The 25078-nt window shown below is 43.6% G+C and overlaps 1 protein-coding gene across 2 annotated transcripts in view; it reads right to left on the bottom strand.

The window, feature by feature from the left end:
• Positions 1-25078, bottom strand: part of MYO16 (myosin XVI) — a 580200-nt gene that overhangs the window by 139884 nt on the left and 415238 nt on the right. For both annotated transcript variants that reach the window (XM_045772942.2, XM_087864977.1), the window contains exons 22-24: positions 24912-25064; positions 20855-21055; positions 101-176 (exon numbers count right to left, since the gene is read on the bottom strand). In XM_045772942.2, the coding sequence (XP_045628898.2) occupies positions 101-176; positions 20855-21055; positions 24912-25064 (430 nt within the window). The remainder of the gene's footprint in view (positions 1-100; positions 177-20854; positions 21056-24911; positions 25065-25078) is intronic.

Genomic DNA, 25078 nt, shown 5'->3' on the forward strand with positions numbered 1-25078 from the left:
TCAATTCCCCTGTCGCTGGTGGCATATTACAGAGGACAATGTTCGGAGATGGAGAAAGAAGGAATGTGTGGCATTTTAACCATAGGGGGAAAAAACTTACTTTTCATTACAAACAGAAGGTTCTGTGAGAGGGTGTCTTTATTTTTTTCAATTGCTCCCACAATTTCATACATTACCTATAATAAAAGAAAATGGCATGGTTACTAATGTTTAAACGTGGCACAAAAATAATTTCCTTTAAAGAATAATCTGACTCAGAGGAAGTTTTCAATTATTCACCGGAGAGGCGTTTCGGGGCTTCGAGTTCATGTTACACGCCAGTTCAAAGCTCCCATCCGGGTGCTCCCTTTCTGCACATCACACAAGGCACACCGCTCCTGCTTGAATTTTCCAAGCCCCCCCCGGATTGTGAGTTTAAGAGAAAATGGTGGTGACTCACATTCATGCAGCCCCCTTTATTCTCGAGGACCCTCTCCTGCCCAGAACACTCACTAAACCAGGGAGGACGACTCCGCCATGCCTGGGGAAGAAGGCGTGCTTTCAGTTGGAGAAATTCAATGGCCTCTTTATTGAAAGAGTCCTTTTGGATCATTTAAACAGTTAATCTTTAAAATGAAGAACACATGGGGTGGATGGCTGGCCCAGTCGGTAGAGCACGAGACTCTTGATCTCGCGGTTGAGAGTTTGAGCCCCATGTTGGGTGCAGAGAGAACTTCAAAATAAAATCTGAAGAAAAGATGATTCTGCATTAAACGCATAGATACAGACCACACACACACACACACACACACACACACGCACACACGCACACACACACAAATTGGACTACCTGATTTTCTCTAAAAACATTCCTTGTCCGTCTTTGCCCCTGTTCTGGCCTCGTCTTGTAATGGCCATTCCTAACCCCACAGTAAAACTCCTGCCATACCTTGCGTGCAGGGACTACATATAGTTCAGCTCTGTCTCCCTCCAGCAACTAGCAGAACGCCTGTCCATTGGGCACAGTTCATAAATATTCGGTGCAATGAACAAAAAGGTTTTCGTGTATCATGACCAAACACAGCGCAACACTGTGCCATTTTATTAAAAATTGTCCTGATAAGTCTTTCGTTATCACAAGACCATGCTTTGGATCTTGTGCTTTTTGGACCGTGCTCTGGAAAGTTCTCATGAAGGGCACCTGTACCGGGCTACGTGGAGAAAAAGCTAAAGGTCTCTCATGGAAACTCAAGGCCAGCGGGAGCCTCCAGTTGCTCAAGTCACCTAGGAAACAGTATCTCGCACGCACATCCACGTGCAAATGCTCAGCTGGGCAGTGTGATGCTTGTAGGAAGCATGGAGTTTAGCACAAGTTTCTACTTTGTATCAAATTAACAAATCTTGAAGCACGCGAGCTTAATTATTTTCGTGACAATGCGCGAATTACTAGAGCTCTCTCTCACGTGTTAAATAATAGTCTGAAGGGTGCTCCAAGTCTGAGAGCTTCGACTTACTCATAAGATAGGGATGACCACAGTACCCACAGGATTTGGGTTCACAGCTCAACACAAGCTTGAGACACTGCCCACAATGGTTACCGTATCATCGCAATATAATAATGCAAATGACTGAGAACGTGATACATAAAATTGGCATCAGGGACTGTTAGCACAAGGTTCCAAAGAATATTTTTTTCCTGGTCCCAAATCTGGAATGAAGTATTTCCTCAAAGAGTCCTTGCATACTTGAGGGGAAAATCAAAATGAGAGACGCCCCCACCCCAGATCCTAAAAGGTACACACAGTGCATTACTGGTGGGCTAGTCAATGTTTATAGTTTTCAGCGGATGGAGTCAAGGAATACACAACACATACCAAACACATAGGTGAGAGGTTGTAATTTTTTTTTTCACTTTAAAGATAGAATACAATCGGATTCCAGATTTGATCTTTTAACCATGACAATTTCTTCAAGTCAATGAAGTTTAATATTGGCCTTGTCAAAGGCAATTTGGAAATCTAAGTAAATGATATCCACTCATGTCCATTTATTACGTCTATATATAACCTGCTACCATCACCTTAAAATATTTCTGAATTAAGCTTTTGATTTTGAGATCATTGCAGATTCACTGGCAGTTGTAAGAAATAACACAGACAGATCCTGTGGACCCTTTACCCAGTTCTTGCCAATGGTATCGTCCTGCAGAGAGACCACAACCAGAGTATTGACATGGGTGCAATGAGGACGCAGGACATTTACCTGAGTGCACGGACCCCACGTGCCGCCAAGTTATGGACACACTCACATCCCCGAAATCAGCTGAAGCTACTGGTAGGTTCTGGGCTCTTTACTCTGTTCCATGGATCTACACGACTATCCCCTCACCTCTGTCTTGATTACGGATGCTTTATAAGAAGACATTAAATTAAATGAATTCTTCCCACATTACTCTTCTTTATAAAAATTGTTTTGGGCACCTGGGTGGCTCAGTCAAGTTAAGTGTCCAACTCTTCGTTTTGGCTCAGGTCATGCTCTCGGGGTCGTGAGATCGAGCCCCGGGCTGGCTCCACGCTCAGTGGGGAGCCTGCTTGAGATTCTCTGTTTCCCTCTGCCCTACCCCTCCACAAAAAAATTAATAAATCTTTTATAAAATTGTTTTAACTATTCTAATTTATTCACTATTCCATGTAAATTTTAGAGCAATGTTGTCTATCAATAGCTCTATATCTAAACAAATTTTTGCTATGATTTTGATAGGAATTGCATTAAACCTGGGTAGCAATTTGGGGAGAAGTATTACTATGCTGATCGTCAGTGAGACTATTGACCAGGCTGTGTTCTAACCCACGAACGTGACGTGTCTCCTATGCATCTCTCTGCTTGCTCTCGTCACGGTTTTGCCGGTTTCAGCATACAGATTCTCCACATGTTTTGTTAGATTTATACCCATTTATACCCGTTTTTTATGAGCAATTGTAAATGTTATTGTATTTTTAATTTTGGTGCCCTTTACTAGTATATAGAAATACAGTTGATTATTTTACATTTATATTGTATCCTATGACCTTGCTGAACTCACATAATAGTTCTATGAGGACTTTTTTCCTTTTCCCTTTTTTTTTTTAGTAGATTCCTTAGGATTTTACACATAGACAATCACGTCATCTCCAAAAGGACCGATTTGTTTCTTCCTTTTCAATATATCTGCCTTTTATTTTATTTCTTATTGCACTTGCTAGAACTTCCAGCATTATGTTTAATAACAATGGTGAGAACAGACACCCTTGCCTTCTTTCTGATCTTACGAGCGAAACACAGCCTTTCACCATTAAATATTACGTTAACTGTAGGATTTTTGTAGATGCTCTTTGTCAAATTGAGGATGTCTCCTCTAACCCTACTTTTCTGAGTGTTTTTATCATGAAATAATGTTGAATTATCAAATGCTTTTTCTGCATCAATTCATATGATCATGTGGTTTATTTCTTGCTTAGCCTGTTAACACGGTGGATTAATTCTGACTGATTTTCAAATATCCTACCAGCTTTGCATCTCCAGAAAACAACAACAACAACAAATTATTCATGCTGGATAATTCTTTTTACATATTGTGAAATTATAGTTGCTAATATTAAAAGTCTTTTTGCATTATCATTCATGAGGCTCACTGATCTTCAGTTTGTGTGTGTGTGTGTGTGTGTGTGTGTGTGTGTGTGTGTTTACTGTGTCTGGTTTTCATACTGGGTAATACTAGCTTCATAAGATGAATCAAGAAGTGTTCTCCCTTCTATTTTCTAGATAAGATTTTGTAAGTTTAATGTTAATTTTCCTTTAAACATTTGGTAGAATTCTCCAGCGAAACCACTGGGGACTGGAACTTTCCTTTTGGAGAGATTTAAATCATAAATTCATTTCCTTGATGGTTACAGTGATATTCAGTGATGTATTTCATTGGGTAAATTGAGGTAGTTTGTGTTTTTGAGGAGTTGGTCCATTTCATCTAAGTTGTTGTTTGGGACCGTTGATTATATTATTCCTTTCCATCTCTTTGGTGTCTGCAGGGTCTGTGGCGAAACTCCCTGTTTTATTCCTGATAGACTTCAGTTTGTGTCTTTTCTCTTCTTTGTTATTCTTTCTACAGGTCTGTCATTTCTTGGTTATCTTCAAACACCCAGCCCTTTGTTTCACTGATTTTCTCTACTTTTTTGAACTTCGTTGATCTCTGTTCTTGTTACTGCCTTCTGTTTGCTTGCTTTGGTTTTATTTTACTCTCCTTTTTCCAGGTTCTTGAGGTTGGACCTTAGATCATCGACGGAGACTTTCCCCTTCTCTAACATATGCATTTAGTGATACACACTTTCCTCTCCGCATTGCTTTAACTGTGTCTCACAAATTCAATATGTAGTGCTTGCATTTGCATTCAGTTCAACATATCTTTTTAATTACCTTGAGACTCCCTTTTTGATCCATAGATTAGACAGAAGGGCATTGTTTAGTTTCCAAGTATTTGGAAATCTGCCTGCTATCTTTCCGCGGTTGATTTTTAGTTCGGTTGCATTGTGGAGGTAAGCCCACTCCCTACGATTCCAATCTCTCTGAACTTCTTTAGTTTTGATTTACGGCTCAGCATGTGGTCTTTCTTGATACATGTTCTGCTGGGACGTAAGAAGCATGCACATTCTGCTTTCATTGGGCTAAGTGTTCTGTAAGTGAGCAGGTCCTGTTGGCTAGCGGTGCCGTGGAGTTCCACCATATCCTGTGGAGATCCTTACCCATGTCCTGTCACGTGCCCAGAGCAGGGTGTCAACGTCTCCAGCTCCAAATTCTGTTTCAGCTGGCTTCCTCTGGTGCCACTCCGAGGGGAAGGGAGGTACAGCCTTGTGGTTGCCACGTGGGAGAAGCCAGGCTCCCCACTCAACCACCTCTGAGGTAGAAGAGAGCACACTCATCACGGCTGGGCAGAGAGGTGCTCTGGTCTCCCGCGTCCCCCGTCATATCTCCCTGGCTGCGCAGTGAGCGGATGGAAGGGGCTGGCATGTGTCTTCACTGCTTCCTGCATGGCCACCACTAAGGGGATGTGGGGAGAGGACAGCTGTGGCCGGGTTACCTCTGGGGGTGGCTAAAGCCCCAGCCCCCCACTAGGCCTCCTCTGACACCCTCTGCAGTGGGGAGGTGGGGGTATGATACAAATTCAGAAACTTAGCACAAAAATCTGAAGGAGGCCCATCCATTTCAAAACTGCACACCCTAAGAGGAAAGCTGTATTTTAATAAGTGTAACTAAAAGGTTGTGTTTGTTTTTGCATTTAAAAAAATGATAGAAAACGAGGTGACCACAGCTAAAAAAAATATATAATCTAGACTAAAATAACATACATTTACTCTTTTATCCAGAAAAGAATGCAAGAACGTGAAGGTAAATTTTGAGAAAAAGATGGAATGGAAAAGCACTAAGTCAATGAGCACTCTCGTCGGATCCCCGATGAATCTTCACCTTCAGAACGATGTCTACACGATTCTTCCACGTGGGGCACGTTTCCACTCTACCTTCCTCCTCACTTCCGGCCACTCTGCGGCCCAGTCACCCCCTTGGCATCCATCCGGCCTTTCCCATTTCAGCAAACCTCCCAGCTCCTCCGGGGGCCAAGGCCGAGTCTGCTCGGCAGGCCCAGCGCTCCGGGCCCCGAAGCTGCAGGGGGGAAGCAGCAGCGGGCAGGGCGCACACCTTCCAGGCTCCAGCTTCAACGAGTCCCGGCGCCTGGCGGTAAACACATCAAGATACTGTGCCTTCTCGTCTTCAGAACACGGAAGGTCATGTCAGCCTCTCTGTGTCTCTCCACCTCTGTCTGTCTGTCTGCCTGCCTCTCAAGGGGATTTTGAACATCGTGAAGAAGGTGGTGAGCGCTCGGCTCCACGCGGTACCTGGTTTTCTAGTCAACAGCCTAAACCTGCTTCTAATGCTCGCCTCTACCTTCTTCTCTGACCTGCTCCAGAACTTTTTACAGCATCGACCTGAGAAGGACTCGCGATGTCCTCTAGGTCCTGTGCTGAGGCTGCCACGAGGACCGCCCATCCTGTAGCTGTAACCTCATCGGTCAGAATCCCGTGTCACTCGGCGAAGGGACCGCTGCCAGACCGAGCAAGTCTCCCGGGAGGGGTAAGCACCTGAAGCTCGCTGCCATCTCCGCCTTGGCATCCTCGGGACCTCACCCACGACAGCGGCCTCTAGGAGGCAGAGGGGGCCATGACCGCATAGAAAAGAAACCACAGAAGCCGCAAAACTCAGTGGGACCAACGCCCCTGGTTCCCGGGCATCCAAAGGGAGGTGAGCCTCAAAGCCTAGTGGAACGGATGGAGAAATTTCTATGGAAGGGAAACAACCAAGGAGAGAGTCAATGTACCCTAGAAATCACGCTGGCTTTGTGAGTCTGTGCTGTCAGGAGAACAGAGCAAGGTCCGTCCTCTCAGCCGTGCCCCGGAGGAGGAAGGACTGATGGACAGGTGCTGTGGGAGCAGCAGGAAGCAGGTGGGAGGCAGAGGATTTTCTCAGTCACTCGGGTCAGCTCTCTCGCTGCCCTGCCTTGCCTGTCCTTGCTGGCTTATTATTCAGGGATGAAAGGAGAAAAACATGAAAGTAGCAAAAGATAGAGGCCAGTCTATGCTTTCAACTACTTTTTTCCTTTTTCCCCTCTGTCTTTACATAACTAGACCTCAGACTTGACTTTTTTTTTCCTCTTGAGGGCTGGAAGATAGGATTCATGTGTTCAGTGGCGGCGTCCCCCATGCATGTAATGGAGACATTTATATGCATACAGCCCAATTCCCATGCTTAAGGAAGCTGTCTATGGATTCAAAGATTCCTTTGGAATGAGTCTGCTCCATGAAAAGACCCCAAAGGAAACTTAGCATTTTGCTTGTGTTTCAGCAGTTAGCAAGACCCATGCAAATGCTTCGGCCTAGGGGCCCATGGAAGAGGAGTGTGGGTGAACCAGGGACGGGGCTGGGGGTGCGGGGGTGCTGTTTTCCCGGAAGTCCTTGCTGTAACACTCCAGGACTGCAATGCACACAATCAAAAGATAGATTAGGTTAGCTATATAGGTAAAATCAAGCTTTCCCCATGGCTATGAATCACACTTGATCAAGCTGCCTCGTTTCCCAGGTCCACAAAGAAAAGTTATGAAATGCTAACCTCCTCCTTCTCACTAAGGGTGTCAGGCTCGGGCTTGGTTGATCACCAAGGAAACGGAAGGCAGAGGTGAGAGAGCCCCCTCCACCATCACTGGCTTTCACTCCCTGAGTTGACAGCAAGGGCAGTTGGCTTCCTGCCCTTTGATAGGGATGGTGCTGGGGTCGCCCAGCTGGGCTCCGTGTACTCTTTACACCTACAGTGCGGTCCCCCTGCGGGCGCCTGGCACGCAGCAGGAGGCCATGCAAGGTTGTGGAATGTGTGCTCACATGAGCGCCTACTGTGTGCTAATACCTTCAGCGTTTCTGAAAACATGCTTCACAGAGTACCTGCAAGAGAGCATTCTCTAGGGCTTAATACACATGCACACGCTTTAGAATTCTCCCGGCTCTTTAATCATAATTTTTAGGAGTAGAGCCAAGGAACCTGCATTTCTAGCTGGCTCCCCAGTTGATCCTGGTGCACGTGCAAGGATGAGAATCGCGGCTCCAGGTACCAGCACGCCGCGTAGGCTGCTCAGTGAACTCTGTCCTCCCTGGGATGCTGGCAGCGAGCGAGGGAGCCCAGCCACAGGTGTGCAGAGAAGTGTTTCCTGGGCGTTGTAGATACAGTCCAATGATAAGAGGAGATATTGGCATAGTTAAAAACTGCCGATAAGTTTAAGATGACCCTACACTATATTATATACACATCGTCAACCCTTTTCCAGAGGAGAGTTAGCATTCCTAAAAAGCTGTTCAGAGAGGATTTTCAAATATTTGCACCTGAGACAGTAGCAATAGAATCCAGCATTTTTCAAACAACCCTGATTATTGCTGGGGTACCCTGTGTAAGCTATAAACAGTGCTGGCAGTCTGGGGACATAAAATGAATAAAAGTTTGCTGCAGTAGAAAGAGAAACGGACCCAGGGTTATAAAGAAGAGTTCTTATCCTAGTTTCCACCTGCCAACCGAAAATACACTTAGGACACATGGATCGTGACCATTAGCTGTGGGCATGACATCATCAGCTTCTCTGGAAGCCAGTTTCTTATTTATTCAATGTAAAGTTCACCAAGGTCAGTTCCCACTAAAGTCTGGTGACTTCGCCAGCACAGCCCACAATACAGGAAGTTATTTTAAGGGAATGGGAACAGGCAACGTATGCACACAGTAAATGGGCACCGGTAGATACCATCTACTTAGACTTTCGAACTGCCTCTGATGTGGCTAATAGCCAAGGTTACTAAATATCATGTTCATCGGATTGAGGGCATCATCAGGGTTCCAAGACTACATGTGGAAAAAAAAAAATCAAGAAAAATGGCTAGGGCAAGTCTTTTTCTAATATTTTTATATTTTACAGACACCTTATAAAATACAATACACGTGTATTTATAAAATTGGGAAAACAATAAAATTAGGGGTGCCTGGGTGGCACAGCGGTTAAGCATCTGCCTTCGGCTCAGGGCGTGATCCCGGCGTTACGGGATCGAGCCCCACGTCAGGCTCCTCCGCTATGAGCCTGCTTCTTCCTCTCCCACTCCTCCTGCTTGTGTTCCCTCTCTCGCTGGCTGTCTCTATCTCTGTCTAATAAATAAATAAAATCTTAAAAAAAATAAAGTAAAAATTACTTGTAATTCCTTTTCTTTTTCTTTTTTTGTAATTCCTTTTCTCAGAGATAGCCAATATTAATCTATCTATCATCTATTAACCCTATCCAAGTCTAAGCACGCACTTTACAAAATAAAAAAAAGGACCGGCCACACATCGTGCTTAGTAATGTCCTGTCCCATCTACATACACTGTCTGCTGGCCGGAGTGTCCCTGCCCTGACCGCCCCGTGGTGCTCGGACCCAGCCATCCAGCTGGGCTGCGGCAGGGGCCTTGGGCAGAAGACCAGAGGGTAGGATTCTTGGAGACTCTTTTCCTCTCCAACATATGGGTTCCATTCTCACCCCAGAGCTTCCTCCTCTTCCCTTCCTTTCTCCAGCCTTAGAGGAGGGGGGTGCTTCCACTGGGACACGTGTCTGGGTCACCTCACTGTCCCTTGTCTGTCTCTTCAACTTCTCTGTACTCCTTTCCTCCTCCTTGAAAATCTGGTGCAGCCTGCTTTCCACATGGCACCCTGACTGACCTCCACCGTTCCCAGGGGCTCGCTTTGTCTAGTCGTGTCTCGTGCTGACAGCTCGGGAAAGGACCGGGAGAGACACCGGGCTCATCACTGTGCAGAACAGCCGAAGAAGGCGAAGGAAGCTCTTGACGGTAAAGAGGAAAGCAAAGAGAACGACGTGGGGCCTGGAAGGGGCTGATGGAGGCGGCAGACAAAGCAACGAGAACCTGTCATTCTAGAAAGAGTGAGTGTTATAGGAGAGCTCAGCTGTGCCCATAAAATGACTCAGGCGGAGAGAGCAGAATGGGTCCCAGCACACGGGCAGGGCGGCACAGACTCACAGGCTAGAGGAGAACAAGCAGAGAGTGCAGTGTAGGCTGGGAGCCCCAACATGACAGCTCTCGACCTTCCTCGGGCAAACTGGGAAGTGAACAGAGAAGCCCCGGAGTGCCAAGCCCTGGTGTCACAGTCTCTGGGGGAGGCGGGGGGGCTTTTACGGCCTCACTCAGAGATTCACTCCTTAGACAGCAAGCGCCTTCCTCTCCTTTGTTCTCACTCTTATCGTGCTGATCTAGGGACCGTCCATGCTACAAACATCAGGATGAGGGGGTCTCAACAGTGTGCCCATTCTACCTCATTGGGCAGTAAGCTGAGGACGAACCACGTTGCTAATTATAGTATCGCATAAACAGTGTGGTTCTAATACGGAAATCTGTATTTCCACAGAGTTGAAGTGCTAAAAGTTAAAGTTTCTATAAGGGAGCCACCTTGGGGGCGCCTGGGGGGCTCAGTCGGTGAAGCGTCTGCCTTAGGCTCAGGTCATGATCCCAGGGTCCTGGGATCAAGCCCGGAGTCAGGCTCCTTGCTCAGCGGGGACGCTGCTTCTCCCTCTTCCTCCTGCTCCCCCTGCTTGTGCTCTCTCGCTCTCTCTGTCAAATAAATAGAATCTTAAAAAAAAAAAAAATAAAGGGAGCCACCTTCAATGACAAATCAGGGATTTTAGCATCTCCCAGATGATAGCATAGAGAGCTTTCATGAGTTTCTGGCAGCGTGGGTATTTGATGTGTGTGTCCGTGTGTGTGTGTGTGTCCGTGTGTGTGTGTCCGTGTGTGTGTGTGTGTGTGTGTGTGTGTGCACGTTTGCTTTATCTATCAATCTACTGTAATTGCTTTCTATAACCATGTCTACCTCTATGGGTCTATTGCTCTCATACCTAGTTCAAGGACACAACAGTTGCTTTATAAAGCATGCAAATATGGCCATAAATGCTTTTCCACAGCTTCTCCCCCTCCCCAACCCCCGTCCCCTAAACCAAGTGGGAAGGGGCTTCATGGGATCCCTCTCATACGCTGACATTGTCCCACCACTTAGGCAGACATCGCAAGCTGGTGTTTAACTCCACCGAGAAGCACAAAAACAGAAACGGGTGGGTGAGGGGCAGATGTGGGCACAGGAACAGCCCGTGCTGCAGTGGGACAGACTCTCCTGTCAGCTTCTGCAAGTGCAGAGCCCAGAATGTAGACGGTTTTTGATGAACTACAAAGGCCGTGGTGAAGTCCCCTCATGTGGTCCCCAAGTCCAAGTTCTGGGACATCCTGGCCAACAGGGCATGACCTGGGGCTGGCAGGACCGAGCCCAGGGCAGAGAGTCTATGTGAATGGACCCACCAACCGGGGCCATGGGGAGCAGCCAGCCCCAAGGGTCAGCACCACCCAGGCAGGGGCACCGTGTCTTGGGGACCCACGAAAGCACCCAGGCAGAGCGCGCCCTGAACGCTGAAAGGCACCGTTTGTGGGAAACCCCTGGGATGATGTGAGACCACGCAGCTCAAGCAAAGAGAGAAAACAGGACTCCCGAGGCCTCTGTATGGACAGCGACCTCTGCAGTGGAGGCAAGGGGGCCCCACCTTTCAGTGAGGTTTGTAACGATGATTATTAACAAGGACGAGAAGTTCTTCATTACTGAACTGAGTCTGAGTGCCAACGAAAGCAAATGAAGGACGTCCTATTACTGGACAGAGACCAGAAATATCACGGGAGCTGCCTGGGTTTTTATCTGGTTCCAAGGAAAGGACTGTCTCTGCTGAACTTATTTTAAAAAGCAGTGTGAGCCAAAAATAAAATTGAATCTGATTACATCCCCCGAGTTGCTTGTTCAACTACCAGGTACATGAAGAACAAGAGTGTGAAAATGATCTCGAAGAGCTGGTCTTTAGAAGGGAGAGGGAATTTATTCTTCTACCAGGCAGACAGAGGCTTGGTGGCAAAATTGCTTAAAAGAGCGGTTTCTGAGCAGCTGATAAGGACAGCTGCCATCACGGCCCCGAGTGCGTCTGTAATTAACAAGTGGAATCAGGATAATCACCTTTAACTTTGAACAGTGTTACTGGAGAAACAAAAAGATCAATGGAGCAGAGGCAGTTCATACACTTTTAAGTAAAACTGCTCACTCATTCCTTAATTGGTAACTGAGCCTCTTTGGCCAGCTGGTGGCAAGAGCTGTGAGCGAGGGGCTGTGAACTAGGGTCCCAGGGCAGGGAGGGAGCGTTTGGATTCAGGACTAAGGAGGGGAGGGGGGGCTAGTATTTGGCAATTAACTGGGTTTCTGATTTTACCATGCGTCGAAAAGTGGGACAAATACGGGAAATCAGTTTCACTGCTTTACTTTTTTGAAGCGAGTTGAGAGGGAGAGAGAGCGCGTGGGAGGTGGTTTGGGAATTGGGTGCAGTTGGCTTCTGGATCTGCCGAGCTGACGATATCAGCCAAGGAGAGATCTTAACAAGCACATATGCAGGCATGAAGCCCACAGACAAACAGACTGTAGTTTCAGGACTCATGTCATGCAGGAAAGGGAATCTTGAGGGTATATAAAGTCCCAGCAGGAGACATAAAATACTCTACTGGGAAACATCGATATTTATGGAATGGAAGTAAATTCACTTATCAGTCAAATTTATAATCCCTTTCACGTGATGCAAAATACGATTCCTAGAAAAGAGGTGGTTGGGATTGCCAGGTGATAAAAACCCAAAACTTTGGAATATCTTCTCGAATATAAGACATCACATCAGCATGTATGTAAAGATTGGATTTTAGGAAAAGAAATGAAAGATCATCTTCAGGCAAATATACATGGGTCTGATAATTTTTCATGTGTGGTTTCAGCTTTCTATCTGAGGTTTGCTAAAAAGAGTCTCAATTTCATGTGTAGTGGTAAACTGATCTCTCTATAGCCATCAATACTGATAGGTAGAGGCTTCTACTTTTTACTTTTCCATTAAGCGATTCTATCTAACAGTATTGCTTGCTTTCATTCTCATTCACTTTACGTTATAAATACTAATAAACAAAGAAAGTTAGGAGCACACAGTATTATTGTTAAGGGTCCTTATCTAGCATCTGAATATAAACATTACCTTGAGATTGCCTTATCTGAAATTTATGAATATGCCTCATTGGTTCCTTTTAAGGGAAAAAAAATCAACTAACAATAAGATATCAATATTCCAAGAACCCTGAAGTTCCTTATTTACAACTTTCTGTTGGTCCATGGCGATAACAGAACCTATTAAATCCTCTAAGAAACAGCAAGATTCCCTGAATGAGAGCCTGCATTTTCTCTTCCAAACAAAACTCTGGATAAGGAAACATTCATCAGGTCTCCTACAGAAATTTACGCCAGAGGCACAATTGATATGAGCAACAGAGCACCAGGGGCCTTGTGGAGTTAATTTTTATTTTTCCAGGATCCTGCCCAAGAGGTGAGCAAATACAGATGGAAATTAAACTCGTTCTGTGTGGGTCAAGATATCTTTGTCAAATAACCTTTAATAGTATCCATTTGGCTTGACCAGACAGAATTCATTGTTATGTCTGGGGATTCTGCCTAGAGAAAAGGAAAAGAAATAAATGGAAGGCTCCCTATTGATTAGTTCATCTCCTTTTTCTTTTGATTTAAAGGTTCACTTTCCGAGATCTCTTGAGCACATCGTGCCTCCCACAGATCTCCGAGGTGAGGGCCAGTCGACAAGCTACAGAAGGCGTTCGTGGTGCAGGTGGAACTGGGAAAGTGAACAGGCCACCATTGCCTCTGCATACGTGTTATGTAAATACGTCTGAGGGGCAAAGAGGCTTGCTGTCATCAGTGCATCTCCTAGAATCTACTGCAGTGTCTCTACTTCTCAGATCTGAGTAACAGCAATCTCAACCGATAAATTTCAGACTTCGTTTATCCAGTGACGGGAGTAGATCTTATTCAAGGAGAAGGAAAAAAAAAAATCAGACGTTTTATAGACTGGCCACAAATCAGTAACATCATTTTCCCCCACATGACTTCTATCAGCGATGTTTTAGTAATATGGTTCTCATAAAGGCCTGTGGAAGTCAGCGACATGAACACTAATGATCAAGGCCTCTGTGTCTGGGATTACAACGTGCTCCGCGGGGATGCAGTTTGGGGGACGGAAAAAGGAATCCTGATGAAAACAATCAAAATCCACCCACAGAAAGACCCATCTACAAGCGCATTATATAAAGGTGCACTACATTTTCAAACTGTCATAAAATTACATCTCAGAATATGTGGTAAAGAAATTGCAGAGAATGCTTTCATATCCTTCAGGCAAACAATAATGGTAAGGATCTTCTAAAATCTGCAGTAAAATTTCACACACCTCTTTGCTCCATTAAAATATGAGTCATAAAGCTAAATGATAAAGAACATAATTTTTTACAAAAATTCTCTTAGATCAAGGCAGAGCTAATTAACATGAAACAACCTGTATATTCAGCAAAAAACATTAACATAAGTTAAAACATTATCTCAATGTTTTCTCTTCTATTATTACAATTTTCACGTATAGAGAAATATCTCTTCCTGCATCTTCCACTGAAGTTTTTCAAGCACAATAATAAGAAAATACTATATTATAACTCTGGTGGTTACATTTTCCCTATCACCTGCTGAAATGATAATAATTATGCTATGAGAAATAAAAATAAACTTTCTAACATGACTTACAAAGCTTTGCTTCAGGCACTGGGCACATTAATAAGATATAAAAATGAACAAATCTATTTTTTAACAAATGAAGGATGTTGATCAATCACTTAATTCAAGTAAGTCAATTGGGCCCCTAATATTCTCGCCTGAACATATAGCCAGTTGATCCCTGACATACTCTCTAGTCTTCAATAGTTGTTACTGATGAGTTCAAATCTTGCCAAATACAGTGGTACTTCTGCCTGGAGAGACCTTCAGCTATTGTCGGGGGAAATATGACTCATATTTGATAGAACATCTCAAAAGAATCATATGTGCCTTGATTTCTTGCCCAATACGTGCCCTTCAGAACAAGTTGATGAGGCTAACAATTATGTTCCCCTGAACTGCAGACTTTTCAGATGTGGCAACTGAGGGTCAGGTCCTCCTCAATGTCCTGGCGACGGAGTCCCCACGGGCCTACAGAGCTTCTCCACCGAACCACATGGATTCTACGACTATAGACAACAAACACTTGAGGAATCTCACACCCAGTGTGGTGGAGATGGGGAAATATGTGGTACTCAAAATGGAAAGTGAAATACGGTATTGTGACCTACTGCCCCGTAGTGGGCTGAATAGCATACCCTCAAATTTCATGCCAACCCAGAACCACAGAACATGACCTTATTTGGAAATAAGATCTTTCAAAGATGTCCTTGTATAACATGAGGTCATAGTGGATACGGCGGGTCCTAAATTCAATGCCTGGTCCCTTCAAAGAAGAGGAGGGCACAGAGATCTGTGAAGACAGAGGCAGTTGCGTCTACAAGCCACGCGACGTTGATGGCTGGCAACCACCAGAAGCCAGGAGAGAAGCTTGGAACAGAGTTCTCAGACTCCGCGGAAGAAACCAACCCTGCTGACACCTGATTTTGGATTCTGGCCTCTGGAAACGTGGGTAAGTCTCTGCTGTTTCAAGCCAGCCAGCATGTGGAACTTTGGTAAGGCGCCCCCAGGAGACTCATGCAGAGCCGTTCAATCCTCGGTGAATCACCGAACGTCACCAAGGCTTACTTAACGGGAAAACTGACATAGCAACGATTATACACAAGGCCTCAGAAGCACGTCGTAAATCAGAAAATGCCACACAAGCATCAGACATCACTACCAATTAGGGAAGGGAGAGATCAATGAAATGTGGATTAGGCCAAGAATTTGGTCCCAAGATGGATAAGGTCTGGAAAGATAGGAAAGGGGTATTTCACGTGAAGCAAATCACAGGAGCAACAATAGAGGTGGAGAAATGTCAGGGTCGCTTTCAAATGAATCACACGTGGTAAAGAAATCCCGTAACGTTGTGACTTAGAACCACTCCTTTCTCTTCCGATCTGTACATGTTGAGTCGATGGACACATGTGTCAGTTCCAGGGGCTGCGGTAACACGTGACCACAGACTGGTTTGCTCAGAATAAGAGAAATTTGGTTTTTTACCGTTCTGGAGGGCAGAACCCTGACATCGGGCATCTTTATATGCCCGGAGGCTCTAGGGGACACGCCTTCCTGCCTTTTCTTGCTTCTGGGGGCCCTAGAGCTCCTTGCCCCGTGGCTGCCTCTCTCCTGTCCCTGCCTCCTTGCTTGCAAGTTCTCCTTTTCTCTCCCAAATCTCTCTCTGCTTCCTTCTCAGAAGGATACTTGCCTTTGGATTTAGAGCTCCCCCAGATCATCCCAGGTGATCTCCTCACCTCGAGATCCTGGACGTCATTACATAAGCAGAGACCCCTTTTCCAAATAAGATTCCATTCCCAGGTTCTAGAGATGAGCACATGGCCATATCTTTTTGGGGATCCACCACTCAGCCCACCGCAATATTTAAGGGTTTGGAGAGAGAAGGAGGCTGAAACATAGACACATCATCTCAGGCAAGAACAATATCACCAACTTGATTTGTATAAACCAGGCCGGTCATACAGGACGCTCCTCTGGGATCCAAAGAAAATCACTTTGTGTTAAAACAAATTATCGCAATAAACAACTTCCAGACAAAAGAACTGACGAGCAGACAACAAAGGTCAGACAGGCAAGTATCATATATTTTAAAACTGTTACTTTGACCTGTATTTTCATTAATTTAATTTTTATTACTTCAGATTGCCTTAGTATCACCTAATCTATTCTCTTTTCTCACATTAAAATTTAGGACCTTCAAAATACTATTTCCTATTAGAGTTAGTTCAGAATCACCTTAATGGAAATTCAAATTTCCTGAGAGCCAATGTCTTTTTCCAAATCATAATTCTTCTTTCTTTCAAGATTCTTAATTTTAAAAGCCAATAAAATTAGACACAGTTCTGGATTTAATGCGTATCCACCATTTAAATCACCACTGGAAGTTTAAGAGCAATTCCTAAAGCAGCTAATCCATATACGATTTAAAATTTGCTAAAACAAATAACAACAAAAACACCCCTCAGCCTTCTTCAACTCAGATCCACGCTCATTAATGAGACCTTGTTAATATTTCATACACAGCCTCTTCCCACTTACTTTAAAATATTTCTGTAATGGAGATTGGAAAATAAGCCAGGCTCCTATGAGTAATGAAAAATTCAAACGTGTTTAGGAACGATCTTCAGCTATAATTCAAACAATGTTGCTTAAACATTTCTAAAAGGACCTGGGAGCCTCTGCTCCAGACAAGAGTCAGAAGCACGGTGGGGTCTCGTAGTCAGAGCAGAACAGTCCTTCCTGGCGGGATGTCAGTCTTATCGCCGGCCACAATGATCATCCTTCCCGTGAGAGCTAAGTTTTCACTCACGAAACCAGGTAACCCAGTCACAGAAGAGCACGTGGCAATCCGAGTGACACTCTACCCCATCCATCTGGCCAAGGAAGAGGCCACAAAGAAACCAAAGGACCCCAGAGCCACGGAGCTCTTCGCTGGGATCAGCTGTAACACCAAAGGGCCCTTCGGGAATGTTCACACTACTGTCCAAAATAGATCGTGGATGCTGTTCCTAAGCCAGTTAGCTCTTTGCTATGTCTCTTGATTTATAAGATGCAGAATATGCTGCTTTCCTTGAAAATGCAGTAGCTCAAAATTAAATATACGTAGCTACATCTGATGATTAGAAAGGCATATGGCTTGACATATTGCCACAAATTACATATAATCTATACTGTAACATGCGAATGAGTCCTTAGGGAGTCCTTGGGCTAAGACTCATTAGTAGATCTCAGTGAAATGAAAGATTTTTATAAAACCACAAAATTGACTCCAATTATGGAAAATCCTGCTTAAAACATAAAGGCACTTTTACAGAAAAATTCATAATTCCATGGGGTTTGGCTCCGTGGCAGCTAATCAATTGACTGGCTCTGCTCTGCTCTATTGCCATCAGAGCTCAATGAAATAATTGTATTTATTCAAACCATTCATTGTTTTTCCCCCAATTTTTTATTTTATTTTTTAATGTTTTTTTATTATATTATGTTAGTCACCATACAGTACATCCCTGGTTTCTGATGTAAAGTTCGATGATTCATTAGTTGCGTATTAACACCCAGTTTTTTAAAAAAACAACTGAAATTGAAATTCTATTAAGTGGCTTTAGAATAATTTTTAAAAGCAAACATTTAAACAATTAACAAACAACATATTATTCCAAAGCTTGGTCCCATTCTGTTTAATGCAATTAGCATTTATTGAACAATCTGATACATCTCCAAGATTCAATACAAACAGCCTTACGAGGCGGGTCAGGTATAGACGGACTTAAGACAGCTTCCATGAAGCTTAGAGGAAAATCGGAAAGGAGTTTTCCAAAATCACTACCCATGTCTTACTGTAATATTTCAATTAAGTCCTATAAATTAATAAATGCTCAATATGAAGAAAATACAGATTAAAAATTCGAATACAGGACTAGAAGGTTTGCTAATGTTATCAAAAATGTTAAAGGCAAAATCTCTCATATGTAAAAGGTAGTCAGTAAGTTAATAACACTCTGGGAGTGTGTGTGAGTGTGTGTGTGTGTGTGTGTGTGTGTGTGTGTGTGTGTATAAAATCTTGCACCAAGACCGTCTCCATGGCCATTCACTGCTCAGTCCGCCCACGGCGCCATATACTACCACTTCCCCCAGGGTGCTCCTTGCCCACCTGTTCCATTCAGGTGTGTGTCCTGCTGACCCCATTTGTCCTTCCTTTCTCTTGGTTTTCATGATTCAATTTCCTACTCCTTTTCTCCATCTTCTCCATGCTCTTCCTGAGTGAAATTATCAAGATACACATTTCCACAAATATGCCTATGTTTCTAAAAACAACCAACCTATTTTATTTGTCACATCCTATTGAAGTCTCTACTAAAAATCTCAAATTCAAAACATCTACACTGAATATCTTTCCTTCCAGATTGTCTCTTCTCCAGGATTTCCTCTCATGGTTGGCACTGGAACCATCCAACCACAGAGGGGAGAGAGACGCCTGTCATTTCAGGCTCTGGCTCCTCCCTGTTTGGGACATCCCGTCAGTCAGCGTGGCAGGCTCGTCTCGAGAACACGGCCTCTGCGGTGTCCAAACGCAGTTCTTGCCAGAGTTGTTTCCATTGCCCAACCTCTCTCCCCCAGTCCGACCTCTCCTGTGTTCTCAGGTTTTCCTTACTTCATCCCCCACACTGTCTGGAAATATTTGGGGAGTTAACACTGTCGAGAGGACAAAGTCCTGAGTAGTACGTGTATATTTATTCATGATTTGGTCCAAAAAAGCTTTTTTTAAGACTTATCTCCGGCCAATCTCTAGAGACTTAACTGTACTTCTTGCACCATTTCCCAAATACAGGGTGGGTGGACGCGGCAGAAGGGCCCACAGCTCTCCCAGGAACAGCCGCCTTCTTACAGCGCACACGTTAGAAGGTGGGAAAACTCCCAGACTTCCTTGCAGCTAGCGTCTGAGTGTTCTTAAGCTTCCAGCAGTCTGGCACTACTGCTCAAGCTTCGGAAGGTAGGCGTGGTGGAGGCCGGGCTTCTGCTGCTTCTCCTGTGGGTGTCATAAGCATGTCAGGACGACGCTTTGTCTTCTCCGGCACTGGAGACCTCCCGGCCCGGTCACGGACCACTGACTTCTCCACGCTGACTGCCAGGGAACGGCACGTTCCTGGCGTCAGCAGTGAGTGGCGGGAACTGAGAGTCCCTGGAGCAGCAGCTTCTCCATTTGGCTGGAAGCTTCCGGATCAAAGATGAGGCCACAGTGATGTTGGAAGCCCCATCCTGTGCTGTGGTTTTGAGTCATTCCTGAATATTCAACTTGGAGTCTCCTGATTATTATTTCCCTATATCAAATTATTTTCCACTTGAACAGCGATAGTGCATTCTGTCCTAGGCAACGGGGTCCTGGGGGATGGACGTGCCATTCACACGTCCATGTCTCCACCAGAATGCTCCTTCCTCTTATCCTTACTGAGCTCCTAGGCCACATTTGACCTCCTCTAGAAAATATTTCTACGCTTTCTTTGGGAGCCGAATGATTGCTTCCTTCTTCAGTAATACAGAACATTGTTAATATTACCCATGCTATTACAAGCAAATTATATCATAATTATTTGTTAATTTGCCTTTTTCTTATTTCTTGACAGTGAGATATTTGAGAACAAGAAATATGGTTTCTTCATCATTGTCTAATGCTCTGGGTTTGGCATCTAGTACAGTCTCGGTGAACATGGACTGAAATGACCTGAAACACGCGGATTTGAGCTTTCACCCTCCAACAGGCAACTTCTGCTAAGTGCCAAATGGGGGAAACCCAGGGGCCACACATTCAAAGGTGGACGATAGTAACCATAGATGGGCCTGAATGGAAGGTAAGTGCAACATGGATTTGAGTATCAAAAGATGGATACGTGTGACCTTGTGAAGAAGACAAGGTGGGTATTTCAAGCTTGAGCAGGAGGAGTGGGAACCCGGAGGATTGTGGAATGCAGGAGACAGTGAGTGAATTAGAAAAGTCCCATGAACAGAGGTTTTGCCCACGGGGATTGTGACACAAGTCATGGCTAAAATGACTGGCATCAGCTCAGAGAAGCCTGGGATATTAGCCGGGCCTACGCGGTGTGAGGTATTGTAGACAGGTAAGAGGAGGTCCTTGAAGGCGTTTAAGAAAGAAGCACATGTTACCAAGCTGGTTAGGGAACTGAGAGAGGGCTGAGAGTAGCTTTCTTTACTCAGGTTGACATGCTTTAAGAAAAATAATTTAATACTAAAAACTACATTGAGGGCAAGTAAAGTCAGAAGACCAATATCTGCGTGGATAATGAAGGGATCCCGAAGTTCAGAGCAGAGCCGTCTGTATTAAAGCCAAGGCCCTTTGGCTCACATTATGCTATAATCTGGGGAACATTACGGAAAGATCTGATTACCTGCTTTATCACCCACACTCTGAAGATGCAAAGTCCTTCTCAGGTTAAAATAAAAGAGCTCAGAAAAATAAAATTGTGTGGGTTGTTCACCCAACTTTCATTCACTGAAATAATAAACTTTAAAATATCTAAAACTTGAAAGCTTGCCCTGAAGACGTTTGGTCCCTTAGTGTACATGCCGTATCATGCCGCTCTTTCAACTTACCCTTCCCGCGTAGTGCATGGTAGTGAACGCCGTGCCCTGGTCTTTGAGTGCCACATTCCCGTTCCCATCCTTCATGGGGGAATAGACTGCATTTGTGTTTGAGGATTCAAGGAGACTTTGTAGCTTTTTGGGAAGATTTGGTTCCGTTGACCAAATCATCTGACTTTCTTCATCCAATAAAGAGAGAAATCCAGATGGCTTCTGAAAATCAAGAAGAGATAGTATTATTTCTTCCATTACTCAGTTTGATGGGTTTGTTATTGTACGTGTATGCTCATTTGTATTTTCATTATATTCATATAAGCACTCAAAAACTGAATTAGTCTACTTTTAATGCACAGCTATGTTTGCTCACTATTGTATCCCCAATACCTAGCAAAACTCTGATGTAATGTAGGCCCCAAACAGTGCTGGATGATTAATAATTGATGATGAATACATAAAGAGTGTGTTTTAATGTCATTCAAACACCAGAGTTATTAAAAAGTATATTCTCATCTCAAAAAGAAAAATAAAATTTCCAACTAAAGGAGAAGTGTAATTTTTCTTGACCTCTAACCCGCATCGACTGCTTCATAGTTACGGGGGGTCGAGTAACTTCTCCAAAAACAGAACCTACAATCATGCTGAGTCATAAAAAAATGTAGAAAAATCCTATTCAGCAGGAAGTAGAAGTGACTATAATATTCCAATATTAAGACCTGGAAAAAATGAAGTTGGAAGCTATAACTTGTAAAATTCAAATTAGAAGTCTGATAGTTTATAGCTGTCAAACACGGAAGCTAAAGTCATATATAAGAAACCACTTAAAATTAATCTCACGTGAAGGAAAATGCTGCTTGAAAGAATTTCTCAACCCGTGACAGTTCGTTCCCTGCACACAGAACACCATTGTACCCACCTGGTTTACACATCAGGTGAATAACTTTGACCCACTGCTGTGCTGTTTATCTTTTCATCCCTAGGAAAGTTCTTCTGTTGACGTGTCAAATCTACCTTTAAAAATCAGGTAATTTATACTACTTATTTACCTCATTCTGTCATATATCTGAATTCTTCACATCAACTCAGTGTGCTTTTGGAGGTGTGAATACCATAAAATAATTCTTCGCAGGAAGTGAAGAGATCTCTATTGACCCCTATAGCCATTCAGTTTGTATTTGACCCAAGGTCACCAAACTAAACCACCACAGGCCTTTCATGTTATTCATTGGGCCAACAGAAAGTTGTTGTGGCTGAAATATTTCACTTGTTTTCAGCCTTTTGGGGTTTCCTGCTCATGTTAAAGAAAATGCAAAGACTATATACAGTTGTCACAGGGCTGCAAAAGTTGAGATTCTTCCAGCTCATCCGTAGAGAAGAAAGGTTGACAGTGGCAGCCATGGGAAGGCCCATGCCTGGTGGGGGCTCACGTACCAGGGGGAGCCCTTTGTGAGACATCTGGCAACTGAAGGAGCATCTCTGGAATGAGCAGACAGATAGTCTCTCCAGGAAGGAAGGAGAAGAGTGACTGATAAAGGGGGAAGAAGCACTAGGAAGAAATTGGGTAGGCCTGCAAGAAGCAAGCTGACGCACCCCAGCGAACGACCTAGGTCACTAACACCTCCAGAGACTTGTGTTACCAACACAGAAATGTATCTGACAAGGGGATGTGGCGAAGGAAGTCCGCTGTGTGGTACCTTCTCAGATAACCAGGGACCCTTTACAGAGCCAGAGGTGAAAAATGAAAGTATAGGTACACAACATGGATGGAGAGAGGCCCTAAAGGAAAAATCAGTGAGGAGCTGGCAGAGGACTGGTCTCACGTGGGTTGCCTTGGGATATCAGACTCTTCATTTCAATGTATAACAAGCTATTTGCTGAAGAGTAAGATATTGATCCATAAGACCAGCAGTTGCTTCCTCACCTACGCATTTGCGCAGTACGCCATGACACTCTCCGTCTACTGTCACACTTACATCCCCCGACACACACACGAGCACACACAGACATGCAGTGGAAGGGTGAATGGGCTCGTTAAGAGTGTTGCAAATGCATCCATGTCTTGGAGGCAGTGACAGACCTCTTTGGAGGCTGGAATTTAGAGCTCTAGTGGGTGTTTCAGTAACCCAAAGTTAAGGACCCAAGTAGTATAAGGGAAGGGATCACTTCCAAAATAGCCAAACTGCTCTACTTCAAAAGCAAAATGATGTTTTCCAAGGATAAGGTGGTTGGAAACCAACAAGATGTTTTTTTTTAATTCTACCAAATATTTATTTTTTTTAATTTTTTAAATTTAAATTCAATTAGCCAACATATAGTACATCATTAGTTTTTGACATAATGTTCTGTGATTTACCAGTTGCATATAGCACAAGATATTTTTTTAAAGCATTACAATTTGGATTGTGTCCAAGTTTTTAAATTTGTACATATTAGGGTTTCCGTATGTTTGACATTAAACCATGAAAGAACGGTGGTAATCAAACTTATAGACTTGGAAACTTGCTGAAGCCTCTGAAGAAGAAGTCATAAAAAATGGTCTTCAATTCCTTCAGAAGTGAGGGCTTAGGAGAGACTGGATTGTTCTACGAAATGCATGCCATTTCACCTCAACAACAGAAAGCACTGAGGACTGACAGGGTAACAAAATGCACTAGACACGTAGAGAGTCAGGTCAGAATCTGGATCCATCCTCTCCGTTCATGGACATAAGACAAATACGTGTTCATTGAAATATGAATGTGGCTTAAGCAAAAATCACAGATGTTGCTGAGCAGGAGAGGATTATGGGTACTAGGAAGGAAACAATAAGCTTCCTTTGTACTGTAGGGTATGCCTGCCTGGTACACAGATCTGCAAATTTGTAGGTAAACACCCAAGCTTCACCCTATACTTGATACATCTTTTCATTTTTATGGGTATCAAAGAGAAGTAGCAGTCAGAAACACCCACTCCCATTTCCAACTCTTACTGATGAGGGTCCTCCCATTGAAATAACCATCACTCCATGGTGAAATCTCAAGGATGGCCATCGAAAACATAGAAAGAATGTCATGGCCATGGAAGACATAGAAAGAACATCATTCTGCTGGCCACTGGTTAGCAGTCAAGGATACAGCAGCAAGCGAGAATGAGGGCAGCAGGTGTCTGAGGCTTCCCATACATGGTTCCCTACATTATCGCTGTCGGTTTGAAGACATTTTTAAACCCTACATAGAGAAGTTATATACCATGTGTGTCATGATGAGGGAGGGCTTTCTTGAGGAAGAGGGCTTCTTCTGTCATTAAAATAAAGAAGATTGACAAGTTGGTAAGAGGAACAAGAATAGTCTACATACTAGGTAAATGTATAAAATAAATTTACAAGTCTACACTTATAGAAATACAGGGTAGAAAATTACAGCCTATGTTCTCCAATGGCTGAAAGGTATCAGTTTTAAACAATGTTCAAGTGTCTGAGAGATATTATTGATAGACGTATATCATGTCTTCCTACATTGGTACAGAGGGATTGCTGTTTGTATGGCAGATTTTTGTTTTTATGATAGAGATACTGAGGCAAAGATTCTTGCATTATAAGGTAGAAATAATAAAGGTGAGGATCGACATCAGCAGATGTTCTAAGATCATATGTACATAAACATATTTTTCTGCCAATGTTTTTCCATATCTTAATTTACAAACTTTGAAGATAAAAAGATCCTGTTGAATTTGTTCTATGATCTTGTTAGTATTGTTTTATAAAATATTAATTTTGTACATTGAGCATTTGTAACTGTGCCAAAAGGAGAGTTTTATTGACATAACCAATGCTGAACATTTTTATAACAAAATGATCTGGTATTTCTAGTCCTTTCAATGAATTGATAATCCTTCAAAGGCCCCTTCAGGAAAAGGGTAACTTGTGCTCCCAAATCGACTCTGAAAAAATAAATTTCTGAAAAAATTCTGAAAGAATAAATACAGTAAATTCTCAGATATAAAGCCATCTCAAAATTAAGGCCCCTTGAAAGAAAATTCTTTGTCTTCAGCATATTTAAATCCTGTAAAGTATCTAATTATATTATATGAATACCTGGAAAAAAAAATCCAGAACTCCAGTCTGGTTACCAGGAGAATAAGCAGTTTCCATGGTAACTCCCTCTTGTACACACTCTGCTTGCTCGCGTAGAAAAAGCACGTCATTGATGTAGTGGTGCACCTTCTCGTTGGTCATGTTGACACAAAGCTATTGCGGGGGAG

This window comes from Ursus americanus, chromosome 10 (assembly GCF_024610735.1).
Source record: "Ursus americanus isolate L20-20 chromosome 10, mUrsAme1.1.p, whole genome shotgun sequence".
NCBI lineage: Eukaryota > Metazoa > Chordata > Mammalia > Carnivora > Ursidae > Ursus > Ursus americanus.